Raw genomic sequence first — 25405 nt, 5'->3', positions numbered from 1 at the left:
AACGATTAAAAGCCCCACACATCTTTTTACACAAAGATTTTTGTATTCAGTAATATTATGGTACCTTACAATTTTTACCATTTAACAGGTAACAAGCAAAGTTATCTTGTTATATTGCTTTAAGATTTTTTGTTGTTGTAATCATAATGTTAATAATGTTGAATAGGCTGGAATCAGACAGCAAAACAAGCTTGTGCTGATGAACTCAGAAAGTTGTATTAGGAAGCACTCTGACTATTCTTGGAGATTGTTTTTTTTCTATTTTACAAACAGTGATGAATATTACAATTATTCCGATTGTCCTTTGAAAATTCTTCTTTCATCTTCCTGCTGTTTTTACATGGAAAATGTTTCCCAGAATTTCATGAATGTCAAATTATGCAGCAAAAAGTGGTTACAAATACACAAGTCCATGAGAATACAGTACCATAATAGGTTAATTATGAAAAGGATATCACATATTAAGTAATGTAAGTCATGATAATAATTCTAAATAAATGTAAAGCTATTTTATAATAAATATATATTTACATAATAAATGTCAGATCTTTGTTGCATGAAATATTTTTTTAACTCACCTATAAGCTTTGGAATGTAAACAAAGGGATACTTGGAAAGAAAAATGTATAGGGAGTGAACCTTAAGTTGTATAGTTCCGAGGATATAATAACTGTACACTTACTGTAGCTTTCTGCATTTTAATGTCTCAAAAATTAATGTATATGTATGTATTATATCACAGATACTGTATAAAGTAATACAATCATCACATTTCACTTCACACATGACCACAGGTTCATTTTAGCCATATGAACAGCATTATTTACACCCTTCAGAATAAAACAGTACAGTATCTCTAAAAGATGAAAACATTGTTTTCAGTGATAATAAAGTGAGCCTCATTTAAAAAGTAATTTAAATTAAAAAAAGATTGTTAAATCACACAGGTTAGTGATCAGTGAAAATGAAACCAGGTGGTTTAAATGTAGATGCCGCATATCAATTTCTCCTTGTTCCGGATTTTTCCTAAATAAAATGAATAGTATTTCCTTATTCTTTAAAACACAGTTGGTTGCCTTTGACAAATGTGCATTACAGTATCACTCCTCTCGAAACCTTTGGATATTTTCATACAGCTGGTGAAAAGAAGGTCGGTCTTCAGGTTTCTGGAAGAAAAATATAGTTCAGTTGTATAAAAATGTATTACCAAAGATATATTTGTGTCATATTACCAAATATATATTTGTGTCAAACTTTAAAGGAACATTTTTGATAAGCTGAAATCCAAACCGTTTAAAGGGGAACTGCAGTTCCATTGTTTCAGACCGGTTATGAAATCTTGATCAAATAAATTGACTCTATAACAAAATTTTACGAATTCTGAATTAAGCTGGTCTAGTCCTGGTAGAGTGCAACAGTTTGCAAGAATTGTGACGTGAAGCGGCCCTTCCTGGTCACTAGTCACTGTAATGACTAATGTAACGTGATATACGAACAAGTAAGTACAGGTTGTGCAGCAGCACAAATACAAATACAAATTGTATCAGTTTGTATCAGTGTAACCAGTTCAAAAGTGCTCTCATTAACATTTGTTAATTTGTTAAGACGATGTGAAACATGTGCTTTGACAGTTGAAGAAACACATGCAAAGTAACAGCAGTGTTGCAATAAATGAACTTGCCTCATGCCAACAGCTTTTCAGTATTTGGTAGAAATCCTCACACATCACTTGCGGCCTGTACAATCGGTATCCCTGCATTATCTTCTCAGCCACTTGAGTGTTGTTGTAGAGTTCGTAAGGCTGCTTTCCCAGAGTGAAAACTTCCCACACGAGGATTCCTGGGAAAGAAACAAATCTGGTTTATGAGGAGACAGGGTCTATTGACGTCATCAAACTCATAATCTGGCAGGAAGCAATATTCCAAGTTCTTTAACAATAACTATTAATCCCTTTCCAATAGATTTGACCTCCGATTGCACACTTCAATTCTGCAAAAATCTGCAAAGTTGTGAAACCATGGAAAGCAGCTGCTACTTCTGTTCAGCAAGCCAAAACAGCTGATTTTCCAACAGGAAGTATAAAAGCAGTTTTCCTGCTGCTTTCCAAGTAGGAATGATTTGATGGGAAAAATATCATCCCAATTGGGATTACACATGCTCCAACATTTCAGTTAACCCTGATGGTCTCTGACAAACTCCCTTCTATGCTGTCACAGAGCCCACAGGACAGATGAATTAATCAATTTCAACAAACGACCTCAGCAGCAAGCGAGTTCTCTTGGACAGATCACCCTAAGCACCAGAGTCTGCACGATCATAAACCGTTAGTTCTCCTCGTTTACAACACTATCAGCGCTGGCTATTTATTTTCCAATGTTTCTTCATTTCTTGGCTGAACTTTCTCTTTACTCTCATTGTGTTCAGGAGAGTATTTCAATAGAACTGTGTAGGATGGTGGGAAAGGCTTTTCCCAGATAAAAACATACTGCACTGTAGCAAGGTTTTTAATACATGTCTTTACAGCTGGGCAAATTAGGCTCATATACTATATATGCCTAAGCATAACAAATACAGTAAAATGTATTGTCTATACTTGTATTCAGGGTAGGTTTATATTGATATTCAGTAGTTAGATATAAAATGGATATATTGGCCATTGATTATTTAATCTCTGTTCTACTGTAAATCTTTCATCAAGGGTTACTGCACAGATAATATACAGTACATCAAAGAAAAATGTATCGTACCAAAAGCCCACACGTCAGATTTGCTACTGAATCTGGTGTAGTTCAAAACTTCTGGGGCAGACCACTTCACTGGAAACTTAGTACCTGCAGAGCTAGTGTACTGGTCATCCAAAACATACCTACAAAACATCCAAAACATTATCTGTAAGTTTAGCGAAGGATGTTCGTTGCAAATAAATATTAAAATTTCACTTGTGTAATATATCTGTAATATCTGCCTGTAAGAAAACAACAGCTTTTACACACAATCGTACTTGAAGGTACTTTTAATTAAGTAAAAAGAAAGTAAGAAAACCAAGCATAATTCTGTTTTCCTAGAGGGCAGACACTGTGTACCATGTACTTTAGCTAAATGAGTTCAAAAGGCTGTACATAAAGGGAATGATTTTAAATTCCACACAACAAATAAACAGGTATCAAGCACAAAATATGACTGCCATGTTATTTAAGTTTTTAAAATTAGTTGAACTTTACATTCCTTACTTTGCTTTTATTATGTTGTTTGAATGATTTAAGATATACAAGTCAAAGTAATTGATTAAAGCTGTGGCATTGTGTTCAGATTTAATCTTAAAATAATCAGGCACGAGTGTACATCCTCTTTGGGCAGCTGTAGTAATTTACTATTTTTTAGTCTCCAAAAATGTCATTTTTCTAATTGGCCACTATATTGGCTTTCCTTCTGTCATGAACTCCAGAGCTTTGAGCTTTTTCCACTCTTTTTCCAAAAAAACATCCTCTCTGAAATGTTTTGCTTGAGTTTTCTGGCTTTGGGAGATTCTCCCAAACTCTTATTTGTTAGTGCAGTGTCAGTTTCACTGTCTGGTTCAAACTTTCCTGTGCTGGAAATAACCTAACTGCCTCAAATCACATTCTACATATCATATTAGTGAAAATAATGCTTCCTTAATGTGCAGTGTGTTGTACATCATCTTAGTCACGGAACAATGATCTGGTCTGATGGTGTTGTATGTTAAAAAAAAAATTCAATCACCTGGCCATTCCAAAATCAGATACTTTCACTGTCAGATCCTTTTCAACCAAGCAGTTTCTAGCAGCCTATATAAAAAGGAAAAGACACTGATAAGACTAAAAAAGGTTACATTGTCATAAATTAGGATATTCTAAGTGTGACAAGAGCAGCTCTGACCCCAGTAGAAATTCAATCAGAGCCGCTTACGGGCAACTCTGGCTTTAGAAGTGTCCAACACTTTTGCAGTATATAATCAATCACACAAAGAACTTTACATAATATATTACATTATGAGTAAGAGAAGCTCCCCTGATTCCAAAGGTCTCCCACAGTAGAATATAAATCAGCTGCAGAAAAAAATGTCACTTTTTTCTGGAAGCTAGAAAATATCCAGAATACTGACACAAAACAATCTACTGTATATGCATTACTGCATATGCATAACTGTACATGCATATGCGTGTATGCATATGCAGTGAATGTATAATGGGCTTTCAACAACAGAGCGAGCATCACTCTGTAGCCTCTAACTCATCTTTTCCAGCAAGCCTCACTTCGAACTCAGTTAAAATCCCGTCTGCCCTGGATTCAAGCCAGATATCTTCAAGCACCTGAGGCCCATTCAACAATCATACTGGATAAGCACTTACGGGGTAAGATCTAAGATCAATACTTTTTCATAATGTATTTACATGTACATTTTACAATGAAATGTCAGCATGTATTACAGAGCATATTACAAAATAATTTAGAAGAAGTTTACATTTTCAATGCCTTAAGAAAGATGTTAAAATGAATCAGAAGACAAGAGTTTTGGTCATTTCTGTAGTAAATGCATACACCTAAATAGTATATTAGTAAATGAATATACATGCTGATTAATGACTGTACTGGACTGGTGCTTTCCACTGATATAGAAAGGCATAAATGTTTGGATTTTCTTTCAGCTGTGAAAGAAAGAATTTACAAAAAACAAGGAACAAGGATGGGTTAAGTTTTTCGGAAAAAATAGTGAGAGATTGATACCGGCGAACTTACCAAATCTCGGTGAATGAACTGCTGGCTCTCCAGGTACATCATGGCATCACAGACGTCGAAGCACATCTCCACCAGCTGGATCCTCTGCAGCGGGCTGCCATGAGCCTGGAGGTAGCTCAGCAGGCAGCCATTGCACATGTACTCAGTCACAATGTAAATGGGGTAAGTGTCTGTGCAGACCCCATGTAGAGCCACCAGCTTTGGGTGCCTCAGTTTCCTAAAAGATACAAATTGTTTTCAAAGAACCAGGTTAAAGAATAGACTTCTTATTTTAATATTTAAAACATCAGCAGACTTTCTTCTCAGGAAGCACCTTTTTCCCCCAGAAAAAGACGCACAAGAAAACACTTGCAGCACTGGTTTTAGCTTTACCGTGATCATTTACACAGAACACTATAGAAACTTTGCATGGTTTTGGAAAATTCACTTTTTAAAAATATGGTTTATGTGCCAATATTTAGGTTTTTAGTAAAATCTATATAGTAGATAATTTGTAGTGAAAACAGTTCACTGGAAGAATGTTTAAAGGTATAATTTTTAAGTCCTAGCTTCAATAAAATACACTATAACTGCATGTAAATTACAGTTATATCCAAGTTCTGAAGCATTCATGAATACTTAAAAAAAAACATTCTCAGTGGCTATTAAAAATTGTGTTTCTATACTATAAGATCTCATTTAAGTGGAGTAAAGTATTAGTGGACATTATGGCCAAAATAAATAAATAAGTGTCCAGACTTTTTGGATTTATAACAAGAGAAGTATAAAACCAAACTTTCGCTGAGGGAGCTTTGCAGATAGATGAATTTAAAAACTTTAGTATACAGCACTCACAATAATGTGGTGATGCCTACTGAAATTCTTAAAAATTCCAAGAAAATGGATTTAGGCAGGTACTGAAAATTACTTTTTAGTTGCGCATCTATTGCAAAAGCTGAAAAAATAATATAAGCTGTGGTGCTGAATGCCTGTTGCAGAAGCTGCAATTCATGATACAGAATTCACCGGTACTTAAAAGCAGAAGCAGAAGCAAAATGCATTTATGCAAAGAGAAAAGGTGAAATGGACATTTATGGGATTGATAACAATTGTATTAACACAACAGGGCTGGTTAACCAACAACAGGTGATTCAGATTGTCATCTGCTCAGACTGGGGGTGGTGAAATGTTCTCGAGTCTAAAATGAATTTATGCTGTCTCGCATTTACACTGTAAATTGCTACATCTCCTCCCCTAATTGTTGTTATTCCAATATCTAACATAGCACATCTACCAAGCAAAGAAATCTAAAGCCCTGAATTGTGAAAAATACTTAACATATGTTGAAGCCATGCATATGATGGGGGAAACCCAATCAAAGCGATTTAGAAAAGATCAATGTGTATAATCTAGTCCATCAACCAGAGATAAGGATTGCTATTATTGAAAGGAGTTGGATGATCCATGCAGCATATATTTTTGTTTTTCTAGCTTTAATTGATCCAAAGGTTGTGTGAAGATGGGGCTGGTGAATTCCAGATTACTAGTATCAGGTGTCTAGAAAGCAAGCAAAAGCATCAATACTGTTCTGCAAACCGGACAAAGGGATATCATTGGGTACTACTGTATACCAGAGCAGTCAGAGGACTTCATGATCAGAGTCTTAAAGATAAAGGTCCACAGAAGACCCAGCTTGGGAAAATACAAAAACTTAAGCTTGTTTGCTAGAGCTTCTCTGCAATAGAGTCACAGAATTAGTGTTTTAAGTTTTCACAAATGTTGATCAAACTCACATTAGAAACCAACTACAATGCATATCTTCAATTTCTTAATTGTATACAGTAATTTGCTTACCAAATCTGAACTGTAAAATGTTGTAAAATTAACTATACAAATACATAAAAGGATCATTCTAGAAGCACAAACATGTTCAGCTTAAACAATTAAGCTATTATGTAGCAGCTATCAACTGTAAGTAAACCCAGTTAAAGTCAATGTTTGATTTAACAAAGACCCAGCTATTTGTATGACATCGAAACCGATAACCTGGCGTTTTTAAGATACAGCTGGATGAGATCCTTGGATCAATTACTGTACCCAATAATTACCAAATGGGTAAGATGGGCCATATGGCCTCTCCTCTCCTCCTTTTGTAACCTTTTTTTCTTATGATTAAAAAAAAGAGAAAGGGGACCATATATATTATTTGACCTGAAGGCAAAGTTACACAATACCAGAAAATCTAAAAAGGAACTGTACCCTTTTGGAACACACAATACTCTTGTGGTTTTTATTCATCGGAAAATGAGAAATTCCATTTTGTTACCTAGTAGGGAACTTACATCATGATCTGTGCTTCTTCTATAAACTCTTCCTCTGACATGGAACCTTCCTTGATCATTTTGATAGCAACTTCATATTTGCTTTTCCAAAGGCCTAACTGCACCACGCCAAACTGCCCTCTTCCCAGCTCTTTCAGCAGGGTGATCTCCTCACGTTTCAGCTCCCATTTCCCTCAGAACAAAGAAATAAAATGTTCTTTTACTTTTAACCAATATTTCTGACCGGGGGTTTAGGTATGAAAAATGTCATACTGTACTGATCTTTTCCTGTTATGCTTTTCAGACATGGTGTACACAGAGATGTACACAGATTTTCACCATAACGTAATGTTACAACAAGCATGCTGTGTTTTTTTTAGCTTACTGATGGGTTTTGATTGTTCGACAGATTACAAATTTCAACTTTTTTATTACGCTTTATGTGCATGACAACAACAACAACAATCATATACATTTTTACCTAAAACCTTTTGCCAGCAGCCATATGACCCTGCAACTCACAAGTGAAAATTCCTGAAGCTCAGCAAGTGTGAGCCTGGTCAGTACCCAGATGGGAGACCTCCTGGGAAAGCTAAGGCTGCTGCTGGAAGAAGTATTAGAGGTGCCAGCAGGGGGCGCTCACCCTGTGGTCTGTGTGGGTCCTAATGCCCCACTATACCAGTATAGTGATGGGGACACCATACTGTAAAAAGGCACTGTCCTTAGGATGAGACGTAAAATGGAGGTCCTGACTCTCTTTGCTCATTAAAAATCCCATGGTGTTTCTCAAAAAGAGTAGGTGTTACCTCGGCATCCTGTCCAAATTTCTCATTGGGAGCCGCACATTGGTGGTGGTAGAGGAGAGTCCCCATTACCTGTAAAGCGCTTTGAGTGGAGTGCCCAGAGAAGAGCTATACAAGTGTAAGCTATTCTTCTTCTTATTATTATTATTAGCTTTAGGGATTAAAAAATTTGAAGTAAATAAGCATTGTTCCATCCTGTGGATCAGTGTTCACTAGGAACCACATGCTCTATCTTGAACACTAATATATATATATATGTATATGTTTGTATAGGAAAAAATGAACATGTTTTGGATTTGGAGAAATAAAAAAATGACACCGCCTAGATACTCCTTGATTTAGATGTACGGTATTACCATTAGCAGAGGATGGCACCTTGGTGTCTCTGATTAAAGCTGGATGACGAAGTCTTGTCACCATTCCTGAGAGAGAAATACATTTATGTTACTATCCCATACATAGGCAGCCTACCTGTATATACATCATGTGGTTTTCCCCACTTCCTCCTACTGAAACGTGTTCGATGCTTATTCACGTAACAAATGTTTTTTTCTAAATTAGAAGCTACTGTACGGAAAAATGTGAAAAGACCATTACAGACAATTAGGTTTTTATTCACAAAGGTTTAGTGAAAATAAAAATGGCAGATGAGGAGAGATAAGCTGTCTTTCTATAATGTACTAACATTATAGTTAAAGACTAGGTGAAAAACATCACAAGATGTGATGGATGGACAGACAATCAAAGAAGCGGATTTTGACATTTCTCCACTTATAAAGTTAAAATCTGCCGTCAAGTGGGGCGCTTTCATAAACATGAAATGGTGCCAATTTCAGCAGCAATGAAGCGTTCCGTGTGACTGACTGAGGTGAACGGATAACGGAGCTCATGTAATGATCACAGGCAGCCATATTGCATGGTGAATGGAATAGTTCCCAGGACCACACTCCAAAATCAGGGTTTTTCACTTCTTTCTCTTAAGATCTCTCCATGTTACAGACCAGCTAATGTGTGCTATGCCAATCAGGCTTACTGATCACAAATTGTGAAGTATGCTTTCCCTATACTGAAGAGTACCAGAATAATGCAGGACCTCCAGTGGAGTGTCATTCATTTCACAGAGGAACAGAAACAGTTTCTATCAGCCTACAGTAATTTACCAGAGAGAAAATGATTACCTGCTGCATTGTGTTGGTGATATTGCACCATTTTTGGAACAGAGTCAAATAGATGATTTTCTGCAATATAATACTTGCTGTCAGGGGTAACATTTACAAGGTAATGACGAATTGAACCATTTTTATCACTGAAAAGGAAAAAAATAAATTAAGAAATTACGTGGAGCCACTTATCCTTACAGGTGTGTTCTATGTTTTCTATAAAGTCTGCTAAAAATATTTGATTTTAAAGTAACTAACAAAAAAGGGATAGACAAAAAAAAATTATATGCTATGTTAATGCACAGTTCTGAAGCTTGTATGATCGATAAATACGTAAACACTTTTCTACATATACAGAGATGTATGTTGCCAAACATGAAGTAACGGATCAATTTAAAGATAAATGTATCTTGTCATATAACAACTGTTGTTCTTAATCTTTTCTTCTTCTTCGTACATTAAAGAAGCTTTCTCACAAGCCACCTTAACTTTTAATTGATCTAATTGTTAGCATTTCCACCCAAATCAATTTATTACAGTCTGTGAATCCAGGATAAAGTGATAAATCGGTGTCAGCTTGAATCAGTGGCCAGTTTATGTGTTTTCAGAGCATTGCGAAGCAGAGCATTGTGAGGAGAACAGAATTCAGATCTAAAAATTATGCAGTTCGTGGAAACACGGGACCATAAACCATACTTTAGGGATCCTATCAATTCTGTTTTAAAATAATTTAAATGAGTATCTATGTTCCATACCCTGTATGGTATAACCCTCATTTACAGACCACACTGAAGTGTACACATTTATTCCTCTGCAGATAAAGATGAATGCATATTTAAATAAAAGAAAACTTCAATTTTCCATAGTGTTACATATGAAAAACATATACTGTAGTTTATAGAAAAAAGGGGAAACCACAATGACCACAGAATGCATAGTCATGTCCAGTTAATTCTTGGGATTGCATGCTTATAGCCCAAGACTTTAAGGGCTAATGCTAGATGAATATTAAAGGACTGGCCTTGAACTTTAGACAGGAGTTATATGACTATTAAATAGAAAACACGATATTTTCTATTATCCCTTCCAGCTATTTAAAAAAAATAAGATCATTTCCAGGTTCAGAATTGTACAGTACAGCATTGTATTTGGTGGATTGTCTGTCTGTCTCTGCAATAAAGACTCCTTTTGAAATCTATGGTGTGGTCTGTGCTGATACTTCTGGCTATGAACATAACGTTGGTGTGGACGTGACGTCTTCAGAGTTACTGCAGTAACAACAAGTCCACCACTAGAGGCCGCCAAAAGCCTCTGTCACTTGAAAATAGGTTTGGGCCTGTATTAATCATAATATTGTAACGCTTACGGCCGACAGGCACTGTGTAAGAGCCGGCGTACCAGAGCAGGTGACGTCACCGCCCTTCCCTGTGATAGCAGGACTACAGCTACTGGGCTGTGGAGAAATCTCTCTTTAGCTCACGGGGCTGGGTCGCTGCAGAGAGACGCGGAAGTCCCGGGTTCGAGCCTCAGTCGGGATGGGGCCGACCTGATGCGGCAAGGGCGCCCGCCAGAGCCCCCGTTGCGTTACAATATAAAAAGTGAACGGTTTAGAAGCCACGTTGTCACGTGGGAGCAATTAGGATATAAGGAGTTTCAAAGTGTTCCTCAGGGGTTGGGTTATAAGCAGTCAGTGATCCTCCTTTTAGTTCAACAGGTGGCTTCTCTCTTGACTGTTTAATTTTTTACAGAAAGAGACTGGCTGACATACAATTTCAGTGGGAAATTACAAGTGGACTTACTGTATTAATGTTCTTGCCCTGTTTTACATTTATTATTCAAATCTAGCAATTAAGCATGTAGAACTAAGGGAATAGTGTAATTTTCTGTATGGTCAAATAAAAAATACATATTTTAGATTTCCAAAAGAACTTTTTTAAGATGTAAAAGTTCATTGCCAGTCTGGTATCTATTTTCCATACAAATATATAATAAACATCTTAGAGTGATGCCACACAAACTGCTTGCATACCTAAATAGCCATGAGTAAAACAATATACTCACTGATGTTACTACAGTGCTATACTTAATAATCAGTGACAAATAAAACTAGAGCTGAATAAAGCAATTACTTATTGAAAGTAATAATTAAAAGGTAAACCATGAGCTTAAATGTAAACTAAGTACCGTAATAAGAAACTCTATTAGTATTCAGCTCATACACCAGTGTATGTACGTGGAAAATGACTTTTCATACTCACTCAAAAGCGAGGGTAAAAACAGATACTGTGTATGTCCCCTGCTGACTTGAATCTCTAACAACAAAGGCCCCTTCTTTTCCCTGTTTTCAGTGAGCGGAATGAAAAGTAATCAATGTAGGAACCTGAACCATTACATTATATTTTTATAATGCTATATACTGTATTCTGTGTCCCTTATATTTATATTTATAACACTAATTTAAATGCCAATTAAAGTGCTAAATATTTCTATAGAATGCAGTATTTGCTTAGTGCTTAATTAGTGATAACAAAACTGAAGGCATCCAATGTTGACCGTAAATAATCAAATGTGATACATCAGCATCCAGATGAAAATATACTTGTAACAATAGCATAATCTCAAAAGGTTCTATTATATATATTGTTTTGAAGGCAGTTATTGAAGGAAGTGTTATGTTTTTAACTTTGTGATTTGAGTGACAATTCGATGCTGTTGTCGATACTGACTAGAGGGAAGATAAGTATTTTGATAGTGGGGACATTTCAATATTTACACTTTCAAATAATGCAGGAAATGGAAATGCAGTGTCACAATGGCTGAAGACCATTTTTAAACTCACCTTTTCACGTAAGAGCTGTTCTGCCTTTGCCCGTGACATATTTCCTGCGTACCACCTACAAGAACCAAGGTAAAGTTGCATCCTATATGTTTAAACAGTATGTGGAAAAAATCAGCAATAAGACCATATGATGAGAGTTTATAAAGCTACTGAAAAAGAGAACGGAACCATACTTTAGTTTTTTTTAGTTAACGTGTCTCAGAAGCCTGGGCTTTACTGGCTTTTGAACTAAAATTTCAATTAAAATTAACAGAATTTATTGAATGCCAATCATAACCTTTATTGTTATTTTCATCCTTAACCAATACCAAAGGAGTCCACTGAGATACAGTGAAAAACACTGCAGCTTTAGCTGTTTAGACCTGAACAGAGCTCAGTGATGAGTTGCTGTAAGAGTGAAAGTGATCTGCACTGTTTAACTGTTTGCTTATGAGGCTACAAAAAAAGTAAAAAAAAAGTAATTGGCATAACTGTTTCGTTTTAAATTTTCTTTTCTTTATATAAATAGTGACTTGTTTCTTTCTGCATTTCAACAAAATACAGTGCAGTCTTGCTACTAATTTATTACAAATAAAGTTCAATTCAAAATGTTTCTATGGGATGCCATGAATCTACAGTATGTACAATATGGTACTTAATTTCATAACAGATATGTCCTCAACAGATATTTATTATTAACATTCATTTATGCAGGTTGCTCAGAGTCCACATAACTAAAAAGAATACATTTAAATGAAAAATGTAAGAAAGGCAAAGAAAATAGGAATGGAGCTACTCACTGATAGTCCTCAATGTTAACAGAGTGCAAAGGGATGGAATTGCTGGGAATATTATTGCTGAGTGCACTGCCGGAAATGAGAACGTTGGTAGGAGGCAAAGTGAATGGTGAATCAATCACATTTGAGATGTTTTCAGTTTCTTTGTCAGAAACTGCTGAGTAGTTTGTACCATGACAGTCTGACATGAAAGCCTTTTTATTTTGTGAAAAAGATCATTACAATTAAGGAATAACACAATATCCTAGCTAAAAGAACATTTCCAAATATTGCTAGAATGCTTCAGCTTGGTTATGTCAGACATTGGGACACAACATTGTACTGTAGCAACATTAATCTTAAACATCTGTATATGATTTTAGAAGATGTTATTCAGTATTTTTTCTGCACATTATTAAGATGTCAGTAAGTTAGCACATCCCACATTTACAGCCTCATTGCCTTAATGAGGAAGTCAGACCATAGGGAGAGAGTGTTACAGCGTAGTAAATTATCTTTCAATAACATTTGTATTACTGCAATATTTCTGTAGAAATCTGCAACTATTTTTTGATGTTGCCTTTTGGCTTGATGGGTAAGATTCTATTTTAAAATGATTTATCCTGTTGTAGATCTTTTAGTTTACTAGTTTTCAGTTTACTTTCAGTTTACTAGTTAAGTAAACTGAAATCTTGAACCTTGGCATATTTAAAAAAAGACTTACTTATCCATGCTGAGAGACCTCTGTGGAAGGTGATGACTGGGATTAGATTTTTTATGCCTATGAAGGACAGTAACAAAAGAGTTATTTTCGATTCATAAAACACAAAGTGTAAGTATGTGCTTATATGATTGATAAGTACAATTATCTTCCCAAAAAGGTTATGTCAAATCATACATCATTAACACATAATGGGGAAAAAACACATTTACTGTAACACAAAGTAAAAAGACATTTTGATGTTTTAATTGTTAAAATTAATTTCAAGAGAAGATGTAGTACACTCACTCCAAAACTGTGCTGAAGGATCGCTCTTTCAGGGTTTTCAAAGGCTCTGTGCTATGACCACATTAAGTAAGTGTAAGAAAAAAAGAACTGCAGTATTAATTACACTGAAAGCTGAAATGTAACAGGGTTTTTGAAGAACGAAATATAGTATAGTTTGCATTTCAGATGATGATAGCATGTCAAGACCTTTCAAAATCTTCTTCTTCCCAGAAAAGCAGAATTGCTTTTTTTAAAAATATTTTTTTAATCATAAACATATTGTATGGTGAAACACCCACAATGAAGAGCTATCGTTAATGCACTGTAATATACAAATCTGTCTAAATGTCATAGTGACACGGGATACTTGTATATTTGACAGTGACAGAGAACAGGCAGGAGGCAGGTCTGCAGCTTTACAAAGGCAGAGGGATTATTGCCCTTTTGGTTACACAGGTGTGCTATTCAGCAGCAGGGAGAGAGAAGGTGAGAGAGAGAGACTGCAGGTGGACTAAAAGGGTGAGGACAGCTTCCTGCAGCTCCAAAGAGTGCGAGAGTTATGGGGTCGTGTTTTACAGGGTGCTGCTAGAATGCAGGGTCAGGAGGTCATCAACATACTCCATAACTCCTTAACAATATATTCTTTTCAGAAAATGTATTAGTTGTCTCTGGATGGATTTTAATTGGAAGGATGTCAGCAACATTTACACAGAACTATCAAAGTAAAAGAAGACACTACACTTTATTTAGCGTGGTCAATTAAATGCACTTACTTGGCAGCTGGCTTATGACTTTGCTCTTGTATGTAAGTAACAGGAACATACCCTTCGTCCCTGCATAGAAGATGCAAAAAACAATGTGAATTAATTGTGCACTTTATAAGTAAAATAAAAGGCAGTGTAGTGCAAGCATGTTTTGTTTTTAGTTCTGTATTTTCTACAATCATGACTAAGTAGTATACCAGAATCCAGATCACTGATACAAATTAGAAAGAGCAGTGGACCTAACATTTACCCCTGTGTTATTCCACTAATCACATCACCCCAAGATAAGAATTTACATTTATCTGTATCCTCTGGTTCCTGTCCATCAAGTTGGTAGGTTAAAGCGTAGAGTTCTGTGCACCACATGTTTCGTTGAATTAGCATAATAAAAAGAAGTATATGGAACTACAGATATGAAACCTCTCTGGACTCTTCGTGGGACCTTAAAAGACCAAAGACATGGTTCTGAAATGTTGGATCTTATTATATGTTTTGAAAAGGAAGTCATTAAGTATAAATTATGGGTTTTCTGCTATAAGTTTCATAAATAGAAATGTGATGCTTAAGCTTTACTATTGTGGAAAGATTTAGATGTGGGCAAGGTATACACTTATACTGACACAAAAGGTAAGTTGTAACTCATAAGGAAGTGTACTTGCATGTCTCCTGCTTCAGTACACCCAGTATTTTACTTTAATGAAGCTGCAGATCTGAGTTCTCAGGACCTCTGCATACAATACATGCACAACTACCACACTGAAAGAAAACAATCTGCTTGGTGATATACCGTTTATGCTTGGAATGCTATTTCTGATAAAAATAATTACTTTTCAGATTTTTGGACTTTTTTAGATTATGAAAAGAACATAAGAAAAATTATAAACAAAAAGACATGAAAGCGATCTTGAGATCTCACCCAGTCTACATGTACAAATGATTGCTCACCTGTAGCACACCTGAGACACTATAACCTGTAGAAATCTGTGGATAAGAAGAAGTCTATATCTCTTTCACCATTCATACTTTATCAAGTTCCAGTTTTATTGACTTCTATAGAATCTTGAATTAACTAACATGGTTCTGTGTCATGTATGGATTGCGCCTATGGAAACTAAGGATTAGCTTAATTTTAAATTAGCTCTGATAAATGTGAGACATTGAGGAAAATGAAAACATTTTGTTTCTTTTTTCCAGGTAAATGAATATTTGCCCACAAATATACTTGCATTGGCTGGTTTACTTTGTTGTTGACAAACGTTACACATCAGGATGTTCAAAAATCATAGCACTTCAAAAAAATTGCGAGAAGAAAAAGAAAAAGAGAAGCATGACATTACCCAAAATCCCAACATTGCCAAATTTGTATTTTACATCTGATCTTTTAGTTTTGCCATGGCAACAGGCTAATAATTGCAAACCTATTGTGTTTTACTGGCAGCTCCACAGTCTCGTTCTGAAACTTGGATTTCAATTACTTCAATTATTACATGTCTTGGAAAAAGCAGCTATTTCCCACCCATCACTTCCAATGAACTTCCCCATCTTTCTCCATACAGTATATCTCTACAGCTACTCACAGGAGAAACACAAAAGGTGTATAGTTATTGATGTAGGAATACAGAAAAGCAAAAATAATGTCTTACCCATTCATGTCCTTAACTTTCCACCACTCTGAATTTTCTTCCTCTAAAACGTAATACTTTGCCCCTTTGACGAGGCTGAGCTCACAACTCCTCATGCCTTCGTAATGGTGCAGGGCCACCACAGCTTTCTGTGGCTCCTTCCTTCTCTCTGGAATAGGTGGCAAAGTAGTTCTTTCCCGGCACTTTAAAGTGAGACAAGAATAATAAATACATGTTTGTCACAGACAAACTGTAAAAGGTGAATGAAAATGTAAGATACATTTAAATTAGGAAAAGAAGCAAAAGAATTGAACTAAGCACTAAGTAAAACTAGTATTTGCTTTTCTGTGCCTGATAACTACAACGTTTAATTTTAATCTTTCAACATGCAGTAAATAATGTCCTTAAATTTTAACTATGGTGCATCCACCATACATTTTAGATTTTGAAACCTATTGAATTAGTGCGTGTGGTTGAAATCTGTCTTGACTTTTATTACCTTGATCACCTTCAAAGAGGTGATCTTTTATGAATATCTCCTATTTGATTTTTATCTTTCTGTATTGATGGTCTACAGATTCTTAAAACTACAAGCAGCCTTTTAATCTCATATTATGGCACCCATACATATGCTGATCTTCTAATCTGAAGCCAATGATGCTTGTCTGGGACACTGTATAGAGTGATCAGGAATGGCAATGGTCTGTCCACTGCAATGCAGACTCGTCAGTGAAAATGATCCCACATCTGCGGTAATGGATTGGGGCATTACTGAAGTGGCAGACAAGCTGCTGACAGAATGCAAACGCACTGCAGATGACTGTAGGTAACAGTGAGGTTCAATGCACATTAATGCAATAATTTATGTTAAAACATTCAAACATCATGAACTTGCAAAGTCTTAAATTCACATACAGTACTTACCTAGCCTGGACTGGATCATCATCCCAGAACACATGGAAATCAGACATTATTAATACATATGCATCATTTTATTGTTTATGTACTGTATTATCTGTTGTGACTGTCTTTGAATGTTTGGATCCATAATTATCTTCTGTTGTTTTGCCTTTTGTATGGTCGACCATTTTGAAAAAGTTATACACTTACTGACCTCTACATAGATGGAAAATTACCTGTTCATCAGCTGGAACTACAGTAGAGATGGGGCTTAGAGTATTTAAACCTGGGCTGTGTGACACCCTTCAAGTAAAAACAGGGTGATTTGTCACAATAATGCAATTTCAATTGTGTTTAGGTCTTAACACCAGTTTACCCATACAAGTGTCAAACACTAGACTAAAAGCAGGTTAATTGTTATTAAAAATAAATAGCATAATGTATACAGTACATTAATAATGGTTTCAAGCAGCCATTTCACAGTGTACCTGTGCAGGGATGGTAGGAAGCTGTTTGCTTAATGAAGGTAGCCATGTATCCCTTTTTCCTGCTATAAAATGGAAAATAAAAATAAATAAATGTGCACATACAGTATATAAAGATGCATATATAATCTCCACAACACAGAGATGTATATACTGAGTATCAAAACAAATGTGTCACTCTATGCATGTAAATATCTAGAAAAATAAAGCATACTGATATCGGTTAAAAGTTCTGGTGTCATTTTGATTCATTGATTATTTGGTACTGACCATGAGTGACTCTGACTGTTGCATATAAGTGCTAAGTCACATCTTAGAGAACGAAAGGAAAGCACAGAAAGGAATCAACGTGCTCAGCTTATCAAGAAAATACCACTTTATGCCATCTACATGCTGGAGGCTGGACTCTGCGGTGAGTCTATGGGTTAATAGGCATCAGCAGGTGATGGCCTGGCTCGGAGAGTCTCCACACTCCACATGACTCCACTGGGGGTGACTGGCAGATGGTAACTTGACTGCAAGGCACACAAGTCCTGGAACCTCACTTGTTGCCCTTTCTGTGATCTCATCCTGATGTGACAGCATTCCAGCAGGGCAAAGCACATGCTCGTGCAGCTCGTGTAACACAGGCTTCCTTACAAGTTGGGAATGTGACAATTCACCCCATTGACCATTTATGGGATGAGCTGGGAAGACATGTGTCATCTAGGGCTTAGAGACCAGTGCACAGCTACAAGTCCGTCCAAACTTTTTGAGAATGGGAGAATAGCATCTGCATGAGCGCATCAATATTTAACCATATTGGAATCAATGGTTTTGAACTGTACCACAAATTGTTAACACTGCCTACAGTATATCACAGCTTAAAAGACACAAATCCGTTCAGTACGAGCAGCAGTTAAATAAAATATGATTCCATAACACAAAAATAGGCCATCAATAAAAGATAAAAGACACCCCTTGCCTATTTTATAATACAGTGCACATAATCCAAAAAAAGGTTGAGTCATTTTCCTCATAACTGTTACTGAAGTTGATTTGTTCCAATTATACTGGAACAAATTTCATTTGGGCAAATTTCTTTTGATGCTCAGTATATTATACAATACAATTTTTCAATTCCTTCTTTTTGTCAAAGTTTGCTCTGAGAGAACTTTCTTCCAGGATGTTTTGGGTTGTCATACTGTACTGTCTTACTGTACTTGAACCTATTCACCTCCACTTACAAGAAGGTGACATCCGGATAAAGCTGCATGAGGACAGCAGCAGAATCAAAATGATAAATTATCCAGGGGATACAGTAACTCCACAGCTTCTCATAGCCATATAAGAAATGTATATATTATTCAGAAAAGTCAAGTCTGTAGATTAATTAGAATGATATAAAAAACTAGTTATATTTGCATTAAACTGATTAAATGTAATTAAAACTGTCAGATATACCTGACATTGGCAATGCCTTTGAGACAGTGACATTTTACAAAGCATTAGTAAATGACAATAAAAACGTTGTGTGTACTGGGAAAAAACAAACCAGAATGGTTTTGGAGAAATAAATATGATTCTTAACAGGAAAATGCCTTTGTGCACTCAAGGACATCAGTCAATGTGTGTTACCTGTATTGACTTTTATACATAAGCGATAAAAAAGGTACAGAAAATAATTACAACTTGAGGAAGCAAAGAAAGACGTCTAACAAAAGTTGAGAAAATATCACAAATAGATTAAATAAGAAACAAATGAGTTAGACCAGAGACACAAGTATGAGATAATTGCAAGAATAAAGAGATTGTAATGAGAATGGTGTTGACACAAAGCAAGCACAAGAGATTGTCATGGGACAAGGGGTTGCAGAAACCTTGAGGGAGCATGTTAAATAAAGACAGGAGAAGAGAAGAGATTGAAGAAGAATCTTGTTCTTTTATCACTGAATCAAAAAAGGCTCAGGAAGAAATTAATACAAGATAAATGAATACAAAGATAAAAAATAAACTGTCAAACTGATCTTGTTCAGTTTTTTGCAGCTTTGTGTTGACATTTATTTAAACTAATAATTCTGTTTTTTTTCTTCTTGATTTCATAAACTGGAAATACACTAAAAGAGAAGACTTGCAAATTACTTTTTTATTGGTAACAGTATATTAATGCGCAGGCTAGTGCCATCTAGTGACAACTAGTGGCATTAAACTATCAACAACTTAATCACTCACTTTGAAGGAGAAAACTTTTTAGAGTTAGAACAGAAAACTTATGTTAATAACATAACTAAAGTAATGAAGCCAAAACTACATTGCATTTTTGTTATTTCAGCAACTAATGACCTTGGGGTAATTTGAGAACTTCCTTGAAAAAACATTAGAGCATAATCTATTATTCCTGTGTTAAATGAAGAATTTATATTTTAAATATTTTACAAAAATAAAAAAGAACAGTTTAGGTTACAAAGTGTGTTTTTATAGACAACATCAGACAAATGAACAATAGATATATAAAAAAACTACATTACATGAGTCCAAGAGAGTGCATCCAGGGGCATTTTTCGAAGCCTGCTTACAGCAAAGAAATTTCCCATCTGCCCAGAACCCACTGTGGTATTTCATCAAAAGGTTTGAATTGTTCTTGATTACTGGAAAATACAGTATAACGAACTGAGATTATCAGCTTGTTTAGTTACTGTATATTTGCAATGCAAATTCCTTGCCTTAACTTAATTGAAAAATGAATCACTTGCCGTAGACAAAGCAAACGAAGGGAGAGTCGAAACAGAGACTATTCTAGTCACGACAGTTTTGAATAAATTATTGTGGTATTCTGCTTTTCTCTGATTGTCAAGAATGAAGAAGGAAAATGAATGAAGTATTTTCCTTTACATTTTAAGAAAAAGAGTCCTTGTATGAAAACAGAGTTACCAAAATAGGGATTCTTGAATTGCTTGTCTGTAAAAAGATAAATGATGCTCTGTGGCAGAGTTCTGATGCCATAAAACAGGTATAATCATATTTCTTGGTGGTTGCATATTAATAAATATGGCGTGTTAGTTGCACATAACATTATAGTTATGTATTTAAACTGTATTTATACATTACAGAAGAGAAGAACAGCCAGTCAACTACTTGTCCATTATATTGCATCTGACTACAGGCCCACCCCAGCCACTTAAACACTTCTCAGTTGTTATTGAAGAAAGCTTAGTGATTCCTGTACAATCACAAGCTAAAATTGAGAAAACTATTACATCTAAAAGCAACAATCTACAAAACACCCATTAAATCTAGCAATTACGTGATATCTTGCCTCTTGATATTACAGCCTCGCAGCTTTATTCAGATATTGATGGTAACTGTAACTGCTCTTCATTGGTACTGTAAATACGGTCTTGCAGCAGTAGTGGAATTCTATGACTGCTTTCCAGAACAAAATTAACTCTACAATAGCTTGTCACTTCTCAGACATTTAGATACATACTTTTAGATAACATACACAGTACTTTGCTTTTTGAGCAATCTGCACAAGAACACAGTAAAGCAGTTGATTAGTACATCATATATATCTGTGCCATATATTATTTTTGTTTCCAAATGGTAAAAGAGATCACTATTATCTAGCAAAATATTTCTTAATCTGTTCAAATGCATGAAAGAAAAAATGTGAAATACATCATATCATTAAAAGTTTAATAGCGTGTTATCAGTACAAATTCATCTATTTGTCAAGTATGTCACACAATTAATAGTCACTTTGCAAATATATACTGCATATCACATCTTATCAATATTGTACCTTTATTTAATGCTTCCAACCAACTTCTTCGATTAATTTCATCTTTTGCAAATACATACAGAATTCCTTCATCATAAACTATCTGAAATGAAAAGGAAACAATATCACCAACAGGAGTAAGGGGCAGAAACGCCTGTGCAGTAAAGACTTAGAGTATTTGGCTTATCACCATCATGCTCAAAAGTTGTTGGACTCCCTGAGACAAACACTACTGTTCTCTCTAAAAGGGACATTAGCTGTTACAGTTAGTCTAAATTGGACATAAGCATTGAAATTACTGCATTTTCATTAGAATTTAGGAATTCAGCTATGGCTATGTACTGTACATGATCACTCACATTTTATATTTCTTTACAGTACATTCACTCCAACTAACCCCCTCTCCCACACCAAAACAAAATACCTGAAATGGATACTGTCTCTGGACAGGAGTCTGTTCCTCTAGAAGGACTGTGTTAACACAGCGTATTCTTTCAACCAGAACCGTTCCTTTCTTGTTTCCTTTTTTCTGTGAGATGAAAAAGATCAATGTCAGTACATTTTACTACAAAACCTATTATATTATAAAGTTTCTTAAAGCCAGTCAACAAACTTTCTCCAATGATTTTCAATTCTGTTTGATTGCATTTCACAACCTGAGATGTAGCATTGTACTGTGATATTTAATATGCAGAAGATAATATCTCAAGTTCATATACATTTTTCAATTATTCAGTCCTTCCTAAATTGTTTCCTCATAATTGCATTTGACACATTTTTGCCTTGATATGGATTAGTGCAGCCTTATACAATATTTGCTGGCTCTTTCATGTAATATTCGTACAAAACCACAGATGGATCAGTAGGCATGTGTAAATTATTTACACACAGTGTGTAGAAAGACTTATGGCACCACATAATTATTTATTATTGCCCCAGGTCCATGTTTTAGTCCTAAATTCTTGCAGTATGTTTTTAATACCAGCCATCTGCTATGTTCATTATCTTAAAGTTTGTTCTTATTAAGATTTTTGAACAGCTCAGATAGCAGTACATAATCCTAATAATTTTCTTTAGTGGGCATTGAAATACAGACACTTCAGTTATTTACATAGCATTTTTATTGTTCACATTAAAGTAGTATATGACTAATGGCAAGAAATGTAGTTATACCAGTAAAGTCAAAATATTAATTACACAGTGCTGTCCTTTAACATACTGTATACTTATCGTTTGTGAAATCCTGGACAGTCATTAGCACGCTAGAAATCTGTTCTATCTGGTAGTGATGACACTGATGGTTCGGTCCTTTAAGAGACAGAAATGGTAGGGGTCCTGCCTCTAGATATTTTTCTGCATATAAATCTAGTTCATACTCTTGACACCTTACCATAACACCTTTCTAAACGGTATGCTTTGTTGATGTGGACTCTTGCATTTTTTCCATAATCTTTGGTTCACATCCAGGATTCGATGGAATGAGCTAGCCCCATGTGACTCAAAATAATCCTAAATCTTAGCTGTGGAAAATGCTACAGTATTTCAAAGGTTAATTTAGAAGGGTCTTTAGAAGGTTTGATATAATTTTATGGAACAACAGATTGCCTGCACAAGTTACCATCTGCACAACTGTGCAGATGCAGGGGAGAAAATTTACTGGCTCGGTTTCCAATTCCTGTTTTCTGGGGTCAAAGGAGCTTTATAAGAAACTTTATTTTATATAGCACCTTTCAATGTGGCTTCTCAAAGCGCTATACAGAATGACAGCAACAAAGGAAAAGAAAAAAATACACAAGATATACACAACGGAAATACACAATGAGAGGAGACAGCAGATGAGGGTACTGAACAGGGTAGGAGCCAAGGATTACAGAACAAAACCAGTGAAGTAAAGACCCTTCTAAAGAAGAAGAGCTTATAAAGAGCTTAGGGAAGGTGACTCCCTGATATCCTTAGGATAGACTTTAGACTTCTGCCCCATCATAACCCTTAGTAAAATGTATTTGATTGTGCTTTATAACAGATCAAACATTGTTTTTTTAACAGATCAAACATTGTTTCTAGGATTTAAGTGGTTAATGATATACTGTACAGTAGTCTACCTGTGAAACCTACATGTATAGACACATACAGTAGCTCCTGAGATCTGGATGTAAACACCTTTGCCTCAAAGGTGTGAATGACAGGCCTTTGAGGAACTGCTTCCTGTACAGAAACACACCTGAATATGTAAAACAAGGGACCAAACTGAAAGAAATGAGGAAATGATACACACACAGTGATAATTATTCATAACTACGACCTGAAATTTTTTTTATTTTTATTTGTGCATATCTACAGTAGGGAAATATCGTATGAAGCTCATAATTGTGTGATTTTAGGGATAGCTCTATCTGTTCTACTGTAGCGCCAGCTGCATTTATTTTAATTTAGAAATAATTTGTTGTTGCTCATTAAACACTTCCAGAAGAACAAAGAAAACCGGGTGGAAGTTCCTTTTCACCCTGATTGTCATCTGTGTAAGACCCAATCTTAATATTGTTGTCAGCTCTGGGATCACTTCACAGTTAATATGCACATCTCTAAGCCATTCACAGATTTTAAATAACAATCCTTTCAGTATAATTTCTTTTTCACATAATGCAGATAACAACTTTCTCAGTCATCTCAGTCTTGATGTAATGCTGAAATATGAATAGAATGATCGCTTACCCCTTTATCATGCTCATAATAGGAAAGTGTTGTTTCTGTTAACTCAAAGAGCCTTTCTTTGTAGTTTCTGGGCGACATCTTTTTCTTCTGCTGTGACATCTTGAGAAGAATTTCTTCTTTAATCGGGGCAGCCTCCATTTTTGTGGCTGGAACAAATGAAAATAAATAGCACTCAGAATGAAAATAAGACTAGTGTGCCTTTAAAAGAAAAGAGTTACGCACAACACATAAACAAGAAGTGATACTTCAAGATCACCACATCTTAGTCAAAAGGTCCTACACAAAAAAAAACATCAAATAGAGCATATTTATTCATGTATTTAATTGAAAAAAAAGCCAATATCTTTTGTTTTTTATTGGGATGGCCATGCTCAATAGGAGCCGTATTCTGTAACCACCACACACAGTTTATATTTTAAATAGGTTCATTTCAAATAACATGCATATCTGGGTCAATATTTAGAAGAATACATACAGTATAGTGATTTCATCAGCACAAAAATATTGTTTTTTCAAAAACACATTTTTGGCGGTTTTGTTTAATTCACAATCTATTTAAAACAAGCATAGACAATGATAAAAAGAAACACATTCTTTTTCTTTCTACAGTATTGTCATCAACATTATTGTCTATACACATATAAAATGTAACCAAACAATGTGTAACTTTACAACATTGTGCATTATAAATGGCTTGACCAGCAATACTCTTGTGAGTTCTGTTAAGTTCAATGACCCTTACTGAGGGTTTGGTTTAGCCTATTACACGCCACATCATATTTGCTCCTGTTGTTTTCCTTTATCAGAGTTCTGAAATTCAGTTTAGACCAAGGTAAATAACCCCTCCACCCCACAAACAAGAAAAACTTACCTAAAATTACAAACAGTATTTTTTCTCTATGCTTCTAAATCGATTCACAGATATTCACAACATCAGTTACCGTGTTCGTTTTGAGAGAGCTAGTTCCAAATACCCACTGTTTTCTTGTTCATCTACTGATTAATGATAAACTTGTATTTCACAAAGGTGCATTGTATCCAGTTTATAGTGAGTCAAAGAAATATTTACATACGCATCAAAGCTGTCCACCAGTCCTGACAGACACCCATTGTGAGCCACATCATGTTTGGTTTACCTTCCTAGAAAAACACCTTTGCTGAACCAGGGATATTTTCACTGTTGTCCCATCTGACATTTATAAGCAGATGATAATGTTCTAAATGAGGTCCTTTAGTGGATTTTATTATTTTAACCTCACTTTGATTTAAATTAAAAGCTTTTATATATACTGTATAACCTAGCACTGTATTTCCCTCTTTTTATTACTTCCCAAATTGTCTAGAATATGTGAATAATGTTTTAGCAAAAACATCTGTCTTTTTCATACAGTGTTTTTCAAGATCAGTATTCCCCATTTTGTATCTTTATATTGTTTCTATCTACAAGTAACAGAGACGTTTATTGTCAGCCAGGGCGGTTACAGGAAATGATTTAAGGAAACCTGAAATGCCTTTAAATTAAATACCATGAAATGTTCAGCTTAATTTGTTTATTTGCT

General features: G+C 35.3%; 1 protein-coding gene across 3 annotated transcripts; it reads right to left on the bottom strand.

Moving 5' to 3' along the window:
* Positions 1-23: 23 nt before the first annotated feature.
* LOC148835868 (cytoplasmic tyrosine-protein kinase BMX-like) lies at positions 24-24854 on the bottom strand. Of its 3 annotated transcripts, XM_088914311.1 has the most exons (21): positions 24718-24854; positions 23847-23992; positions 21559-21663; positions 21156-21237; positions 19882-20001; positions 17378-17439; positions 16011-16192; positions 14377-14436; positions 13625-13675; positions 13340-13396; positions 12640-12705; positions 11861-11915; positions 11280-11359; positions 9040-9167; positions 8218-8283; positions 7080-7251; positions 4759-4975; positions 3742-3806; positions 2748-2866; positions 1682-1839; positions 24-1166 (listed from the first exon to the last, which is right to left on the bottom strand). In XM_088914311.1, exons 2-21 carry the CDS (start codon positions 23982-23984, stop codon positions 1101-1103), a joined length of 2049 nt encoding a protein of 682 aa, XP_088770437.1. In that variant the 5' UTR covers positions 23985-23992; positions 24718-24854; the 3' UTR covers positions 24-1100. The 3 variants fall into 3 exon arrangements, with proteins under 3 accessions (XP_088770437.1, XP_088770440.1, XP_088770438.1); XM_088914314.1 differs by lacking the exon at positions 13625-13675 and having other exon boundaries at positions 24718-24852; XM_088914312.1 differs by lacking the exon at positions 24718-24854 and having other exon boundaries at positions 23847-24003.
* Positions 24855-25405: the final 551 nt, after the last annotated feature.

The sequence above is a fragment of the Atractosteus spatula genome, chromosome 4 (assembly GCF_055471065.1).
Source record: "Atractosteus spatula isolate fAtrSpa1 chromosome 4, fAtrSpa1.hap1, whole genome shotgun sequence".
NCBI lineage: Eukaryota > Metazoa > Chordata > Actinopteri > Semionotiformes > Lepisosteidae > Atractosteus > Atractosteus spatula.
Note: the sequence above shows the minus strand (reverse complement) of the source record. Positions and strands in the feature narration are given on the sequence as shown.